Raw genomic sequence first — 17023 nt, 5'->3', positions numbered from 1 at the left:
TGTTACTCCGAAATGTGCTATAAAACACAAGTTTAGGTAAAGCCCTTTTTGATGCTGCCTATTTCATTCAAGTTATTACAGGGTTAGACAGACAATATTGTATAGTCAAGGGCCTCAAAATGTCGAGATCCGTTGTGAACTTCAAGTTTATGTAATTTAAAGGTATTATAATAGGTAAGAAAGATAAAAATATAAAAAAGTAATATAGTGCCTTATTTCCTTATTTAATGACAGGTTTGTCGCAAAGGCTATTGGAGTGCCCACTCCTGAGACAAAATGGCTAAAGCAAGGTGAAGAAATCCATCCTTCTGAAGAATATCAGATTGAGGAATTAGATGATGGCACATCGATACTGATCATACCTGAAGTGTATCAGGACGATACCGGAGAGGTCTCATTTGAAGCTACTAATCCACTAGGCGCAGCATCCACAGTAGCAGCATTATCTGTTGAGAGTAAGACATTGAATAACATCAAATTATTATCTCTAACATACAAATTAAATGCTGCAACTAATTTAAGTCAACTCGAGAGCGTTTAGCCATTTTTAACATAATGTTATGAAAAGTATTCTGTAGTGTTTACGTAATCTTTGTGTATTTAACAACTCTATTTAGAAGTAGAAGTTCCATCATACAACGATTTAATTTAACCAGTGACACTGGAGAAAGAAGCTTTCGTCAATTGATTTTAATATTATCCAACTTAAAAGAAATAAACCATAAGAGTACAACTACAACGTAATAAATTATTGCTTACATGAAAGTTGATAAGTATTACAAAGATACTTTCAAAACTTTTTCTTACGAAAAGGATGTTTTGGTGTTATCAATGTGCCAATACTTCCTAAGATTTTATTTTTTTGAAATAGAAAATGGCTCATAATTTTCTGACTAAAGATCATTAACGTAGAAAATTCGGGAGATTTTTAATACTATAATTTAAAAAGGAAAGGAGAAACATTTCCTATTTGGCATCTCATTATTTTGTTACAATGTTTACTTATTGCTTTTTAATAATTATTGTGATAATTATTTTAATAATCAATATTAAGTATTTGAATTTGTAAATGTTATTTCAGTTTTTTTTCAGACCACCGTCGCCACAAGGAACCATGTACGACCCAACCCTTTACTGATACCCACCTCCTAAAACAGACCTATTATTTACAAAAACAATATATTACTATGCGTTTTTATTTCAACACTACAGTCCACACTCAATTTTTGACTTGTTTCCACAAATTGTCGACCCAGCCTTTTACTTATATGTAAAAAACTTGATAATTCTACTTTAATAATTAAATCATTACTTTATCATCAAAAAAGTTTGCTACGTTTGTAATTCATCTTTAGTTTGTTACCAACGGGGACAAGCATTGATATTGATCGTTGGCCATACAGCCTGAGTTTTACGACATTTTTTGAAGACATGATGGTTTGTATGTTCGTTTTCTTGTTTGTCAAGCTTGTTGGTAACATAATGGTTCAAGAAACGTACTTTTATTAAGCCAATTATTTAACCAGATCCTTATGTATACACCATATTGTCATCTTTTATCTTATGCTTAACTTTGTTGTCTATCAAGAACATTTTTGTCAAAATCTGTTCGAGTTTTGATTTGGCATTGTTTTTAAATAAGTTTTGATTTCATTCTTAAGAATGTTTTGAAAGCTATAGAAAAAAAAAGCTCGTTAAGAGAAAAAAAGAATCGAAGTTTAAAATGGAATAAAAGATATTTGGTTAAAGCCTTTGTTTTATTTGAAGGTGTCGTCGGAACTACTGACTACAGGAAACCGGAATGGGTGACGCACATGGAAAAATTACAGAAGGCTTTAAAAGGTAAGATATTTTATCCTTATATTATAGACCTATTCCTTTGTTCTTAACAAATTAAACGTATAGTACTTGTCAGCTTACTACAGGAGAGATACTCGTATATCCTAAAAAAAATACATTTAAAGTGAATAAATATTTTGATATAAGTGAAAACTAAAAATTACCATGTTAGTATATGAGTATGTCATATGTAAATATCTTAATAAGCGGCTTAAAGATCTTGGCCCCGCTGGAATATACTAATTGACCCAGCAAGCGTCCGTGGCCTTGTTGGTTGGCCTTGTTAACATCACTCGGGGGGTATGAAAAATATATGTTGGCCCGATATGCACACAAAACTTCATACAAATCCGTCCATCCGTTTTGGATTAATTTGGTAACAATCACCGCGACACGAGAATTTTATAAATTAGATTAGAACGAGTATTCAAAACAAAGTCGGATCATACCGAATCGATTTTAAAAGACCTCCTTAATCCTACACTTGTTGGTCACAAGTCCCGGGCTCTGCTCGGAGTTTTTTTCTCTGCCACAAGATGGACCCAGCACCCACACTGTGATTCATGTATAATATTCGTCTCTCTTATTAAAATTATAAATTTTAACTTTTCAGTAAGTCACTTTGTCCCAACATTCGTGAAAACACTTACGAGCCAACGTGCACGCGTCGAACAAACTGTCATTTTCACTGCAAGCTACACAGGCGTGCCCAAGCCAGGTATTTAAACTATAACATTTAAAATAACTGGTATCTTTTAATCTTATTAATTTTTATATTTAATAAATATGATTTATAATATTTTTAGATATCACTTGGTACAAAGATGGTGAGGTAATTAAGACTGATGAAATTTACACCATAGAAAACGATGGTGAAACAACAGTATGCAAAATAACCACCGTGAACAAAAGCTCTGAAGGCACATATCGTTGTGAAGCCGTTAGTGACGTAGGCAAGGCGTCGACTACTGCCACGCTGCGAGTGATCGAGAGTAAGGAGACTGTTGACAAGGTAACGACGAAGAAAACGAAGATTATAAAGAAAGATCAAAGAAGACAGGTTGTGGAAGAAGTTTCTATATTAGGAATGGAAGAAGTTCCAGATGAAGTTACTGGAGATGAAGCACCAATTGAAGAAAGTACGATTGATCGCATAGAGCCTGAGGTAGTTAACAAAGAAACAGTCGAGAAAGTCACAATTAAGAAAACAAAAGTTAAAAAGGATCTAAGGAAAGACAAAGTGGAAGTGGAAGAGACTGTGGAAGATATTATTCCCACAAAAGAAGACGAAGATACTATACCAAAGGAAGTTATTGAGGGTCGTGAAGTTGAAAGTGAAATACCTGAAATTGTTGATGAAGAAACAGTTGAAAAACTCATAACGAAGAAAACCAAAGTGAAGAAAGAAAAACGAAAAGAACAAGTAAAAGAGATTTTAGAAGATGTAGTAGTTTCTTCGATCGAGGATGATACGGTTCCGGATGAAATAATCGAAGAAGAAGTGCCCGTTGAAGAGACTATAGTCTCTCGTAAGGAACCAGAGCTTGTAGAAGATGAAACTGTTGAAAAAGTCACCACGAAGAAAACCAAAGTAAAGAAAGAAAAAAGAAAAGAACAGGTAAAACAAATTGTAGAAGACATAACAGTTTCTTCGATTGAAGAAGACACTGTTCCGGATGAAATAATTGAAGAAGAAGCACCTGTTGAAGAGAATGAAGTCCCTCGCGAAGAACCAGAGCTTGTCGAAGATGAAACGATTAAAAAGGTCACCACAAAGAAAACGAAAGTAAAGAAAGAAAAAAGGAAAGAACAGGTGAAAGAGATTGTAGAAGATGAAGTTATTTCTGTGACAGAGGAAGATACCGTTCCGGAGAAAGTCACCGTGGAGGAGTTGCCCATTGAAGAGATTAAAATAGATCGCGAGGAACCGGACATTGTCGAAGAAATTACAGTTGAAAAAATTACCACGAAGAAAACTAAAGTAAAGAAAGATAAACGAAAAGAATTAGTAAAAGAGGTTATAGAAGATGTTGTTATTTCTGCGACGGAATCGCCTGATGAGAAACCAGAGATTGATGAACTCGATCGTTTAGAATCTCTACCCGCAGATGACGCCGTGGAAATAGAGGAAGTGCTTGAAGTTATCGATGTCAAAAAGTTCGGACCCGGAGAATCGCCTTTACGTGAATTGGCCAAGATTGGCTACATGTTAAGGAAGGGCGCAACGACCGAAGAGATTGAGAGCTTGTACGACGCTCAATGCTTTCCGGCGCTACGAGCCCCGCAGGTAATATTAAAATCCAAGTGATTAAAAACATATATTTTATATATTATATTAAAAACCGGACAAGTACGTGTCCTGCCACGCGCAGTATAGGATTCCGTATATTAAGTTAGCACTTAAATCCCATATGTGATGCACAAAAATACCGATAACTATAGCCCATATCATAGGATAGCGGATAAAAATTCACCCTCACTGTGCATATAGGGAAGGAAACAAATTTTTTTTTTCAATTTTCTTTTTTTACGTAATTAATATAAATAACTACATAAAATTTCATCTTTCTAGTTATTACAGACTTTTATCTTATTGACAACTTTATCTTTTTAATCATCAACGGCATGCAATTTTCGATTTTCAATTACGTTTTTTAAGTTGGTCGACTCTTTAAATTTTAATTGCTACTTAGCTGTCATAGTTTTCATTACATTATATATCCTATTCTTGTAAATTTTTCACGTACCCATATTCAATCGTTTAGCTGGTAGAGGGTGCGGACACTTGACTCTAAGAATAAATAGCTCTTAAGACCTTAGTATTTTACAAACGGATCCTTAAATCAAAAAGTATTGGTAGAAGACCCCTCCTATCTATCTATCTAATTAGATGCAGTTTTAGCTTCCTTACATTAAATGTGACATTTTTTAATATATGAACTATTAACATAAACGCACAAATAACAAAGATATTTGTAAATTTGTTTGAACGCCCATACAAACCTCACGATCATTATGTACGAGTACCTACGACGTCATTAGTTCGTGCCATAATGTATGAGGCGTTTTTCGGGGATCCGCGGCAGCGCCGCAAATCTGACCCTTTAAATCCCTGTAGCTCTGAAAGTAATGATCGCAGATATCCTGTTACTTTTACAAAATTGCTTTACTATTAGTATAATCTTTATTTATATACAATTTAAAAAACTGTCATCATCCCTATTTGCCAAGATATAGTATCATACTTGCATTAATGGTGAATTGTCATGTAACTCCGCAGGCGCAATCTGCACTCGTGCGTCTCGTCGAACGACAAGGTCACAGCGGCCTCATTACAGAGGCCCTCACCCAGGAGACGACTCAAGCAGAGGATGTTATCGCTGCCAAGGTTGGTTGACATCCTATAGTAAATAATAAATATAAGCATCGTCGTCATCAACCCATATTCGGCTCACTGCTGAGCTCGAGTCTCCTCTCAGAATGAGAGGGGTTAGGCCAATAGTCCACCACGCTGGGCCAATGCGGATTGGCAGACTTCACACACGCAGAGAATGAAGATGATTCTCTGGTATGCAGGTTTCCTCACGATGTTTTCCTTCACCGATTGAGACACGTGATATTTAATTTCTTAAAATGCACACAACTGAAAAGTTGGGGTGCATGCCCCGGGCAGGATTCGAACCCACACCCTCCGGAATCGGGGGCAGAGGTCATATCCACTGGGCTATCACTGCTCTTCTCAAAGATAGTTTATATTATAATATTTATATACATTTACATATACTACATATAAATACTTATATAATGTATTAATACACACAGACACTGTAAAAAACCCATGTTCATCACACGGATATTTTCCAGTTGTGGGAATCGAACCCACGACCGTGGATGCAGAAAGCAGGGTCACTTTGGCACACTCAGAAGTGGATTACAAAAATGATAAAACCAATGAAGAACATTGGTTATTCACAACATTTTTCAAGGCAACTTAATTAACGAATCAAACTGTTACCAAAATAAGACCCTAGAATGACAGAGAATAATCTTGAGAGGAGTCACGAACTTGTGATCGTTGTAGGTAGGGTTAAAGGCGTCTTTGACAGTTAACACTTTCCCCTTTCCACATAATACAAAATTTATAAAAAAAAAAATTGAAAATTAAGGTATAATAAAAAAGTGGGAGTTAATAGAGGAATAGTTATGAATTTTTAAATCGAATTTGTGTTCGACTCTAAGGTTGGTTTCCGCGCCTTCATGAGGATGATTGTCTCCAAACACGCTACAGTCGAGGAAGTTATCACGCACTTCAGTCCAGAGGATTTTAAGCCGAGATCTTGGGAACACAAGGAAGCGAGCGAGGTGAGGCGATTTTTCAATAAATTAATCAATAATGCAATTTTAGGGAGGTAAAGATTTTGAGGTTGTAGGTGTTAATCTCTAGAGATTATGTCTACTGAGTCGATTTTAAAAAGTCATTTTCCAATAGAAACCCATTTTGTTTGTCAGTGTCGTATTTTATCTCTGTATTTCCCCGGAAATGAAAACTACAAAGGACAGGGAGTCTGCTAGTCTATACTAATATCTATTAAACTGATTTTGAATAATTATTTTACCACTAGAAAGCCCTTTTTTTGGAGGGCATTATATTAATTGATCCTAAGGTCAAACATGTATATATTTTTCGTCTACTATTTTTTTTTTGTTATTGAGAAAGAATACAATAAGGAACTTAAGCTAACTTATCCTAATAACTATACAAATCATGCCCACGTGGAATGGTGGCAAGAATACTGGCTGCATTTCCGCGCTGGACAGCCAGGCTGATCCTTTGCGCAAACAATGAGCCAGCCCTTCTGTCACCAGTCGAGGCAACTACTTAATTAAAATTATTCATTTACTTATTTTGTTTTCAGACTGTCGTCCAGTCGGTAGAAGAGGTTGCAAAGAAGTCAGCTATCAAAGTATTAAAAGGTATATATGTTAACCCTGTGAAGTAGTTACCCTTTGACTGTGATCACATTGTACTATATTTTTTTATGCCTAAATCTGAAAATACTATATTTTTCTCAAGAAATGTTGGCAACCCTAATCACACCTGATGTTAAGTGATGATGCAGTTTAAGATGGAAACGGGTTTACTTGGAAGTTTACACAAGTTTATTCTACCCGTACGCGTACCTCCTACGGTTTCTACACGACTAACGGTTTCTACGGTTTCAACCGACTAAAACCCCTCGGTGTTCCGACTCGCCGCCTGATGACTGAGCCACGGGACCAGCCAGCCGCACTCGTAATCAAGCTCTCCTGCCCTCCTAGCGAAGTGGCACGTATTATTCTAGTTTTCGAAGCGTTTGCGATCGTAGAAAGAGAATCAACGTGACACTTGGTTAGAGGGGCTGATTTTTGTTGTTATTTATAGATACGACGGTTGTGCCCGAAGAAGAAAAGCCCGCCGAGGGTAAGTTAAAATAAACTAATTAATAAGTGACCGCTTCAAAGTATTGTCGGAGCTCGTTCTTGGTGTGAAATACGCTTCAGTTTGTATTCTATAACCCTAGTGCTGTGCGCTTTATAAAAATAATAATTAAAATAATACTTTAAAATAAAGTCACAGACTTGTATGAAAAAGATAGACGAAAAATACGGAAACGATCAATGAGTATACTAATACGGCAGTGTATTGACGCATTGCTGCATTATTTTTGCCAATCAATCTGCCGACGAAGTTGGTTATTTTGTGGTTAATTGGTTTTCGAAAAGTGCTGCATAAATAACTTTGTTTTGTGGGTTATATTAAACCTACTTAAAGACGAAATGGTTATAATCAATATATAATAATATAATATTATATAATGGTTGGGGAAATGGCTACATCGCTCCCTTATATTCATCACAATAATTAGGAAAATAAAATATTTATAAAGATTCTTATACGAGCAGGTATTTACCACTTTCAAGATATGGGTATTGCGATATTTTATTGGGAATGTATCGCCAGTTATCTTCCAGGGAGATATTAGTCCTGCACTTACTTTTTTATGTTTGGTGCTTTAAGAATACGGACGGTCAATATAGCCTCAATAGCTCAACGGTAAGAGCGGTCGGACTTATCACAGAGGGGTGGTTCGATCCCCGCCCTGTTGGAATGTTGTCGTACCCACTCCTATTAGTCTTTCCCGACTGGTTGGAGGGGAATGGGAATATTGGTCATGTTTAAAAAAAATATATGACTAATATTCTTTAAAATATATATATCCAGTTCTTTTTTATTGTGAATTTATTAATGGCTTCTTGGATGAGTCACAACAGCTACATAGGGGTTGGGCAAGCGTTGAAGTTCTGTCAGATTTGAGTGCTGGTGCTAGAAGATCACGAGGGGAATAAAATGTCTATCTGAAGGTGTCTCTTGTGAGACAATATCCGTCTAGATATTGACACCAATGGTTTGTGGACCGGGTGAAATTAATGCTGACGTCTCTGGGATCTTGGTCGGTATTCACAATCGAGTGACGGGTAGTGGTCAGAAATGAGAACATCATCGTAGCCGGCGAGGACGCCGTAAACCCACAGTATAAATGGTTACCGCCAAAACAGTAGCAAAGGCAAGTTATATACGTATTATCTCGGGTGGAAAACGTGTTCAATATTATTTATCACATGTCTGTCTATCTTTTACTTCTTGTCTGTGTACAATACATTTTAAAATGGAATAACCACAACTCGACTACGGAGAATACACATTACCACTACATTATCATTCGTGCACATATCTAAACTTATCACATAAATCGTAAACACGAATAGACTCGACCCCAACTAAACTTACCACTTCTCAAAAGCACGTGCAGTATGGTATGAAGAGTAACGCTACGTTGCCTCTCGCGACTCCTCAAACACCATGACTTAAGAGACTGGCCAAAAATTTATTCTCTTCTGAAATAAGAAAAGTGAAGGATAAAAAAATGTTTTTACACATTAATTTTTGAGGGAAATCGTTGAAACCAACGATTACTCTCTTACTATGTGTAGCAAAGAAATACGAGTCGCATGCAGTGCCACCTTTGCCCACCACTCGAACTTTGCCGTCAACTTATACACATATAAACAATCCACAATATATCTATAAAAGTAATTATATAATTATCTAAAACTAATTTGAATAGTTTTGAAAAAGCCTAGGGTGGCCAATTAATATTTTTATTTCGGATTTTTCAATGTTTCCATCTTGAATCAGTTTTTTCATTGCTGTAGCTGCTGTAAGTAAGATTTTAAATGATTTTTGGTATACATTACGGATTAAATTACCAGTGTATTATGATATTACCCCCTTCTTGCCTAAATTTACTAATGCAGTCATTTGTATTATTATTTTATAAAAATTCGAAAAATAAAATCTTGGTCTATTTTTTTCAAAAATTCGAAAAAAAAATATTCAAATTAGTTTAAGATAATAAGGTCTCAAATCTACGGGACACCCTGTACACATATTATCAACATAATTATCTACTTTACTTTACTATCTTTTTCAAATTCCAAGTTTTCCTAAGCTCAGTTGCAGAATATCCTGTTTGAATTATTTTTTTTTCATTTAAAATTCTTACCTATTTTAGTTTTTTATTTTGATGACTTCAAAAGTTTTATATGGTTTATTCGGCTTCATGCGAACCAAACTTGTTAGTATATCATTAATATCAATACTAAGACATTATCGCGTTGTCCAAACAAATGCTTAGAATCATGATAATGTTGAACATTTTGAAAAAGAAAATAAACCTCTCCTAAAACTGTTCAGTAATACATATTACCGTTCTGTCCTATCTTTCTTATTATTTTATATCCGGATATGGTCTCGTCGTGAATAACTATTGCCGTCCGACATTTTTTCGGCCCATTCTTGTTGATTCGCGACGTGATTATTGACCGATTGTATACGTGTATTTGTATTATGTACTCATACTTACACATTACAGTTAGAGAGACGGTGGCAAGATCATTTGTGATTCAGATATGAAAATCCATTAATTACACCAGTAATATCAGTGATAATAAAATAAATAAAATATGTTCAACTACAATTGATGTAACTTTTCAATATCAAATCTCAATCTTCTGAGCTTATACTTGGAATAAAAATGCACCTATCTGCAATCAACGATTTTGCCACCCCCTTTCTTGCTATTATAATAAATATTATATTTAAATAAAAGATTTACCAAACTAGTAGTATATTTTAAGTGTACGTACATAGGTACATTGTCAAACCCGTAGTCGGGTTATTTTATCTTAAATTACAACACAGTATTGTATTATTACTAAACATTTAACGACTACTTAGTCGACGCTAATAAAACTGTAAAAAAACTCACAAAATAGTATATAAATAAGATGATTTGAGGTCATAATAAATGTCTGGTTAAATTTATTGCTTATTTATTGTATTTAAAATTTAACACGGCGTAGCCAGTTAGTGTAATTTTAGCTTAACGATGATAGTACGCTTGCAATCAACAAATTAACACGAAGTCGGTAGAACGCATTTAATCAATGTTGTAAGTATATATTTATAATCTAATTATAATATATTTAAATATTATTGTAGTGTAGATGACATGCAAAGCTTATAAAATTGACAACGAATTGTATTAACAACAAATAGTTACGTCACGAATACGAAATAACACCTAATGCTATTTTGTACATATTACAAATTTTATTCCACTCTATATACATGCAAATATAGTATTGTACTGTGATTTCACAGATACGAATGAAAAAACCAAAAGCAAAAAATCCAAAAAACAAAGAATAGGTTCAACAACATTTGAAATAGAAGAAGACGTTACAATAAAAAAGTTGCTTGAAGTTCTCCCGAAACAGAGTGCGGAATATGTTGAAGATGAAGAAGCTAGGCCATTTGAGGATGAGCATATCTTATGTATTACTACTTTAGCCACAGATGTTCACGATAGTAAAATAGAAGTAATTCCAGCCAGTGAAGTTACTCATATTGTTCTAGAACACCAAAAGTGCAAAGATAAAGCTAATGTGAAATTTACCACGAATTATTCGATCGCGAGTGGTATCCAAGAAGTTCACGAAAAAGAGGAACCGTTACACACAAAACAAGGAAGTTTTAGAAATGTTCAGGAATCGTACAATCAAATGGAATCATTGCAGGTTACTGAAATAGATATTGATCATTCTGTAGGTGAATATCAAGGGAAAACAATAAAAGCTGAGAGTAAGGCCCGTAAAAGTCTTGTGCCTGCTGAAAATATCGTAACTGAAGAGACAGTTGTGCATATGACTACTACCGATACCAGTATAGAAGATCAAAAACAAGTGGAAAAAGCAATATCAACAATTATTTTACAAGATGCTTTGAATGTTTCACAAGATGTCACCGCCATTGACGAAATACCCTTAAAAGATTCTATTGTTACCAAATCTGTTGCAGAGATATCTATCACGCCGTTAACCGGGTTAGAGGTAACACAAGTTGAAGAAGAGTCCAGAGAACATGAGTTAGTAAGTAGAAGTCTTGACAAACCAGTTAAATCGAATGTCAATTTTAATTTACTGGAATCGGTAGAAGTAAGAGAAATTTTCGTTGACGACAAATCGGGAAAATATTATCCAGAATTAATTGTGCCAACGGAAATGGCTAAGAAAAATATTTTAGTATCAAACCAGATTGTTACTGAAATTTATAATATACAAGAGAAAGAAGGGTCTTTAGGCTTACAAAAAGTACCACATCCACAAGAAGCTAACATAAACGTTGTATCAAAAGAAAGCATCCTTGTGTCAACAAATGATGTTCATGAAAAAGAAGGCTCTTTATCTATAGTTAATCTTCCTGATGAAGCGAACGTTGAAAAAGATTTAATATTGCATTCTAGTTTATGCAACTATATGACGATACCTCATTTTAAGGAGTCTGAATTCACACCTGAAATATGCGTAGAGAAAAAAGCTGGTATAAGTTTTAGTGAACACCAGCATAAGAGTAACTTTGAAACTAACATTCATGATTCCGAAATTTCATTACCAGAAAGAGAAAGTTTAACAAGGAATCAGGCAAATGTTACTTTATTTGCATTAGATAAAAATATGACTGAAGAAGTCCAAATACACGAGCGTGAAAAAGAATTTATAAAAGTGGAAGATAAACAATCTGTACAAGCCCAAATTGATATTAAACCTATTGAGTCGCTTATTACTTCAGAAACATTGCAACTTACAGCTCCTGGGAATATAAAACCAATAGATAAAGTAGACAGTAAAACAGCAACGGAAGCTGTTATCACTGAAAATGCAAAAATTGTGACTACACCTTTTATACACGACCAAGAAATTTCGCAGTTATACCCCACAAAGAATGCAGAAAATGTGTCTGTTTCTTTAATTCCAAATATTTCTATATCCGTTTTGGAAATTAGTGCATCAGATTTAGAAAATAAACTGGTGGTAGACAAAATTCCTGAGGTATCTAATACTCAACCAAAACTAACTCATAATTTCAAGAGTCTCGTTTTTGAAGAAGTGACTACATCTAGTCAAGTAGATATTTTACAACCTTTAGATAAAAAACCCAATAATGCTACTGAACAGAGAGATTTACATACAGAGGTAACTGTTCTTCAAGCCACAGTGCAGGAACAACTACAAAAATTAGAAGACCATGCAGAAAATCAAACAAAAGCTTTTACTTCATTCACTGAAAATGAAAGTTTGAATATAATAGAAACGGTACCAAATGACACGGAAAAACAATTAGTTATTGACAATAGTATGTCAAATAAATTTGCTATAATAGATGTTGATGTAGGTCATAAAGCTGCAGTTGTAACCGAAACAAATTTGCGCGATTCTACAAAGCAACTAGAAACTCCACAAACTGAAAGTCGTAAAGCAAATGTAACATCTCAACCAAATTACCCGATTCAAATAACTGAAAACGCAGTATTAGACAGTCAAGCAATTTTAGAAACGATTGACAAACCATGTTCAAAATTAATTAGCCAAGAAATTGTTCCTGTACAAGAAATTCTAAAAATATCGGAAATCTTAACGCATGATAAAGAGGAGCCTTACAGTAGTATTATACCATCTCAAAAAGTTTGTGAACAATCTAAAGATTTAGTTAGTAGACCTGTAGCAACTTCTTTGGAATTGGTTCCAAGTTCTAGTGTAGCGTTCACGGAGAGATTTGACGTATCTGATAAAATTGTTAAAGCCAGCCTAGAAAGTTTTCCTCATACAGAAGTTGTTATATCAACTACTGAATGTAATGAAAAAGAGAGCTTGCTAACACTAAGCAGTACACCATTTGTTGCAGCAACATTTAATTTTAATTCAATGCAGGCTGTTATGATAGACGAAAATACATCTGAAATATTGCCGACAAAGCTTAAAACTCAAGATGATTCGCAAAGAATTAATCTGACACCAACTCCTATAACCTCTGAAGCTATAGTGCAGCAAGAAACTATTGTAAATTCATCAGAATTGACTTTAGATGTTCCAGATGAAGTTAAACAAACAAAAGCTTTAATTACGGTCTTTGCTCTTTCTACTCCAAACCAAATGGTTGAAATAACTCATGAAAAAGAAAACGAATTTACATCTCCAAAAATCCCAGAACAGCACGAGGTTAATATAAAATTGCGTGAGCATAGTGGATTGGAAATCATTGAAACTATATCTCAATCTGATAACTTAAAAGAGACAGAAAAATTCGAGCTTCCTCAGAAAACAGCTCAAGCTAAATTTGATGAAGTGTATGGTAAAACGGCCAACATAGAAGAGGTGACAGTTATACAATCGCCAAAAGATTTTACACAAGATTTACCTCAACAAAAACCTGGAATAAATACGTCTGAACTATTAAATTTAGAACAAACAGAAACAGTAGTAGCTGATAGTGAAGGTATACTGTTATACGAAAAACCCCTAAAATGTAATGTTACGTCGAATTATGTCGAATCTCAGTCTGTAATTGAAAGTTCTATTAATATATCCGAAAAAGAAAAAGAATTTGAAGATCATTTTGTTTTACCTAGTCATGGCGCTACTGTCGAGTTTGTGCCGTATACTGGAATTATAAGCACCGAAGTGAATATATCCAATATGACAGAAAATCTTAAACAACTCGAAAATATACATAGAGATCAAGCTCTAAAAACCAATATAGAATTACAAGCAGCCGTAGATATTTCAGAAGTATTTCTTAAAGAGTCAGAAGCTCCTTTAAAACAAATACCAGTTGCAAAATCACATACACTTCAACCTTTACAAAATATTACACTACACACTTCTTTAGATACAATGGAAACTGTTGTTAATGAACAAGAAACCGATATTATTGTACCATTACACAATATGAAATATCAAAAGGTAGATTTTACTGTAAATCCGTGCCACTATGTTGATGTATCAGAGGAGGTAATTGCAGAAAAAGAAAGTAAATTAAATGTAGATGAAACATCTGCAAAAACTATTAATAATGTAACTTTTGACACTCATAAACATATAAATGTTGATGTTTGTCAAACAACTGAATTTGAAAACGTACTGGAAAAAATTGATTATGCTACAAAACAAATAAAAGATTTTAGTCTAGATACTGCCACACCATTATACATTAGTGAAGTAAAAAGTGAAGAACAACCAGAAATCTTATTATGTTTTAATGAAAAGCGAAAGGAAATGTCAATATTAAGTCTAGAAGTGGGTGACCACATTAATACTATAGAAATAGTTCCATATGAAAAAGGAGAAAACTTAAGTCCAGTTAAATATGATAAAACAGAAAATTTGACTCCAAATATTGAAGGAGTACAACATGTTACTGTCCTTGAAATAGAATCCATAGAGAATGAGCAACCTTTAGAAAGTGGACGTAAACAAACGGAAAAACAAGCTAACTTTTCTCTTGAATGTATGTCTTCATTTTTAGTTCACGAAGTATTACCAAAAGAAACAGAATTGCCATTTATACAAAAAAATATACAAAAAGAAGAAAAACCATCATCACGATTAGATTCACAGCAGCATGTAGTGGTTACGAATGTCTTTCCTGAAGAAAAAGAGGAAATTCTTCAAACTGTTGCCCACCCTCTAACTAAAACTCAAACAGTCAGTATTAAAACAACTGATCATGTTTTAACGTGCGAAGATGTAGCATTTCAGGATGCATTAAAATTTGTAGATAGCAATGAGACAAAGGGTGAGACAGCTATAGAAACGCATGTTATCTTAGAAAGTTTAAATAAACAAGAGCAGCAAGTAATTGAAAGTATAGAGACGTTCGATAAACCCAAAGAGCTACCAAAATCATTCGCAAAGAAAGAAATTTCCGATCTTACAGCGGCTGAATGTACAGAGGTTTTTGTTCATGAAGAGTCTGATACCTTCAACAAACAGCCCAATAAAGAAGAACACGGGATAGAAACGCAAACTACAGCAAAAGAAGTGATAACTTTATTACCCGATATAATTGATAGTATATCAAAATTGCCAGAAAACCGAGTTACACAAAATTCTGCTAAGTACGAATTTGAACTGAATAAAATATATGTTATAGAAGAAAACATTACTCAAGAATTTCCTGAACCTTTAGAAACAATAACAGATACCACGAAAAAAGCTGAAGAAGAAATCACTGAATTAAAAAGCATTGAACAAACTGAAGTTGTGTTAGAAGAGAAACCACAGTCGTTCGATAAAAGTAAGACAATCATGACCCAGCAAGCCGAAGAAACTACGGTATTTTTAGAAGGGCTACACGCTTCTAAGCAGCAAACACTAGAGACTACTAGTGATATTATTACAGAATCACTCACTGAACCTTCTAAAGCTAGTATCAATTTAGACTGTCTATCAACCTTTATCGTTTCGGAAAGTGTTTCTGAAGAATCCGTGTCTGATGTCATAAAAGAACACATCAAAAAGAGTAACGTCAAAAAAGATGTTCTAATTTTAAAACCTGTTGAACAAACCGAAATTGTTGTTGATGAAAATACCACAAATATAACGGAAAAGACAATGGAACTAAAAGTTGCACATCTAAAACCTATTCAACATGAAACACCTGAATATGAAGAAAGTTTACCCATACTGCGGGAAGATACTCACATTTTAGGTAAGTAAGAGAGCAATAATTAGTATATGTAAATACTATAATAATATGTATATTGTATGATAAACTAAGAATACGTTAAAATGATGTTTAACATTATATTACGATTATAATAATTATACTATACTACAGCCGAAATCGAGTTAGACCAGCAATCATTTGCAAAGAAGGTTTTATGGACTTAAAAATGTGTAAACATTCTATTTTTCTAATAACCAAATTTGCCTTACCTACGATACTGATAGATACATTAGCTCTATGATCTATGTTTGTGACAGGCGATTTCGTTTTGAAGTAAGAAAAATCTTACCTACATATAAGCAAAGTATTATATACTACGAGCTATACGCCTGCGATGTATTTTGTAATAATCGTATATTTACTGCTAAAACACGTACAGTAACCTGAAACAAAACAGTACCTGTGAGAACTGCATGAAAATCCATTCAGTAAATCCAGTCTATAGCGCGAACATACGGGGAGAAGGATAGACAGACAGTCAGACTGTAACAATAAACAGACATACAGATAGAAAATAAATTTATAAATGATTTATAAATTTTTGTATTCTGTTACTGATTGGCCAAATTCAATTTTTGTTAATTTTATTTAAACTACAGATACTCGATATAATATATTCTTTTTTTATAAACAAGTAGTATAGACGGTTCCAGATATCAGTATAAAGGTATTATTTTCAATGTACAAATAAGAAAAGACGAATAGAATGAAATTTTCGTTTTTTAAAAATTTTATATTATTGACTTTGATTGATTTGCTTACAGTAAGTCCGAATTGAATTCTGCTCTAGTATAGTATATAGTAGGCTGTCTACATTACATTTTTTGCCTAAAAAACATGCAATTTATGATAGTTGTAAGAAAAGTAGAAATTAACAAAAGTACTGCGTTACGAAAATGCGAATTTCTTTTTTTTTCGTTGTGCTTTCAAAAAGTCCAGATTTTGGGAATTTCTGTTTTAGATCCGTTCAAAATATTTATTACAACATACCTCCTATATAAACACTTTGTCAAATAC

At 33.9% G+C, this 17023-nt stretch overlaps 1 protein-coding gene across 1 annotated transcript in view; it reads left to right on the top strand.

The window, feature by feature from the left end:
- LOC112052914 (titin) overlaps window positions 1–17023 on the top strand; it is a gene marked incomplete at its 3' end in the record, with an annotated part of 40475 nt that overhangs the window by 9684 nt on the left and 13768 nt on the right. The window contains exons 7-15 of the mRNA XM_052890835.1: window positions 235–455; window positions 1768–1842; window positions 2453–2557; window positions 2646–4126; window positions 5120–5227; window positions 6079–6201; window positions 6756–6813; window positions 7262–7300; window positions 10604–15988. Of these exons, the coding sequence (XP_052746795.1) occupies window positions 235–455; window positions 1768–1842; window positions 2453–2557; window positions 2646–4126; window positions 5120–5227; window positions 6079–6201; window positions 6756–6813; window positions 7262–7300; window positions 10604–15988 (7595 nt within the window). The remainder of the gene's footprint in view (window positions 1–234; window positions 456–1767; window positions 1843–2452; window positions 2558–2645; window positions 4127–5119; window positions 5228–6078; window positions 6202–6755; window positions 6814–7261; window positions 7301–10603; window positions 15989–17023) is intronic.

This window comes from Bicyclus anynana, chromosome Z (assembly GCF_947172395.1).
Source record: "Bicyclus anynana chromosome Z, ilBicAnyn1.1, whole genome shotgun sequence".
Taxonomy (NCBI): domain Eukaryota; kingdom Metazoa; phylum Arthropoda; class Insecta; order Lepidoptera; family Nymphalidae; genus Bicyclus; species Bicyclus anynana.
The sequence above is the reverse complement of the archived record's forward strand: the minus strand, read 5'-3'. Positions and strand labels throughout refer to the sequence as shown.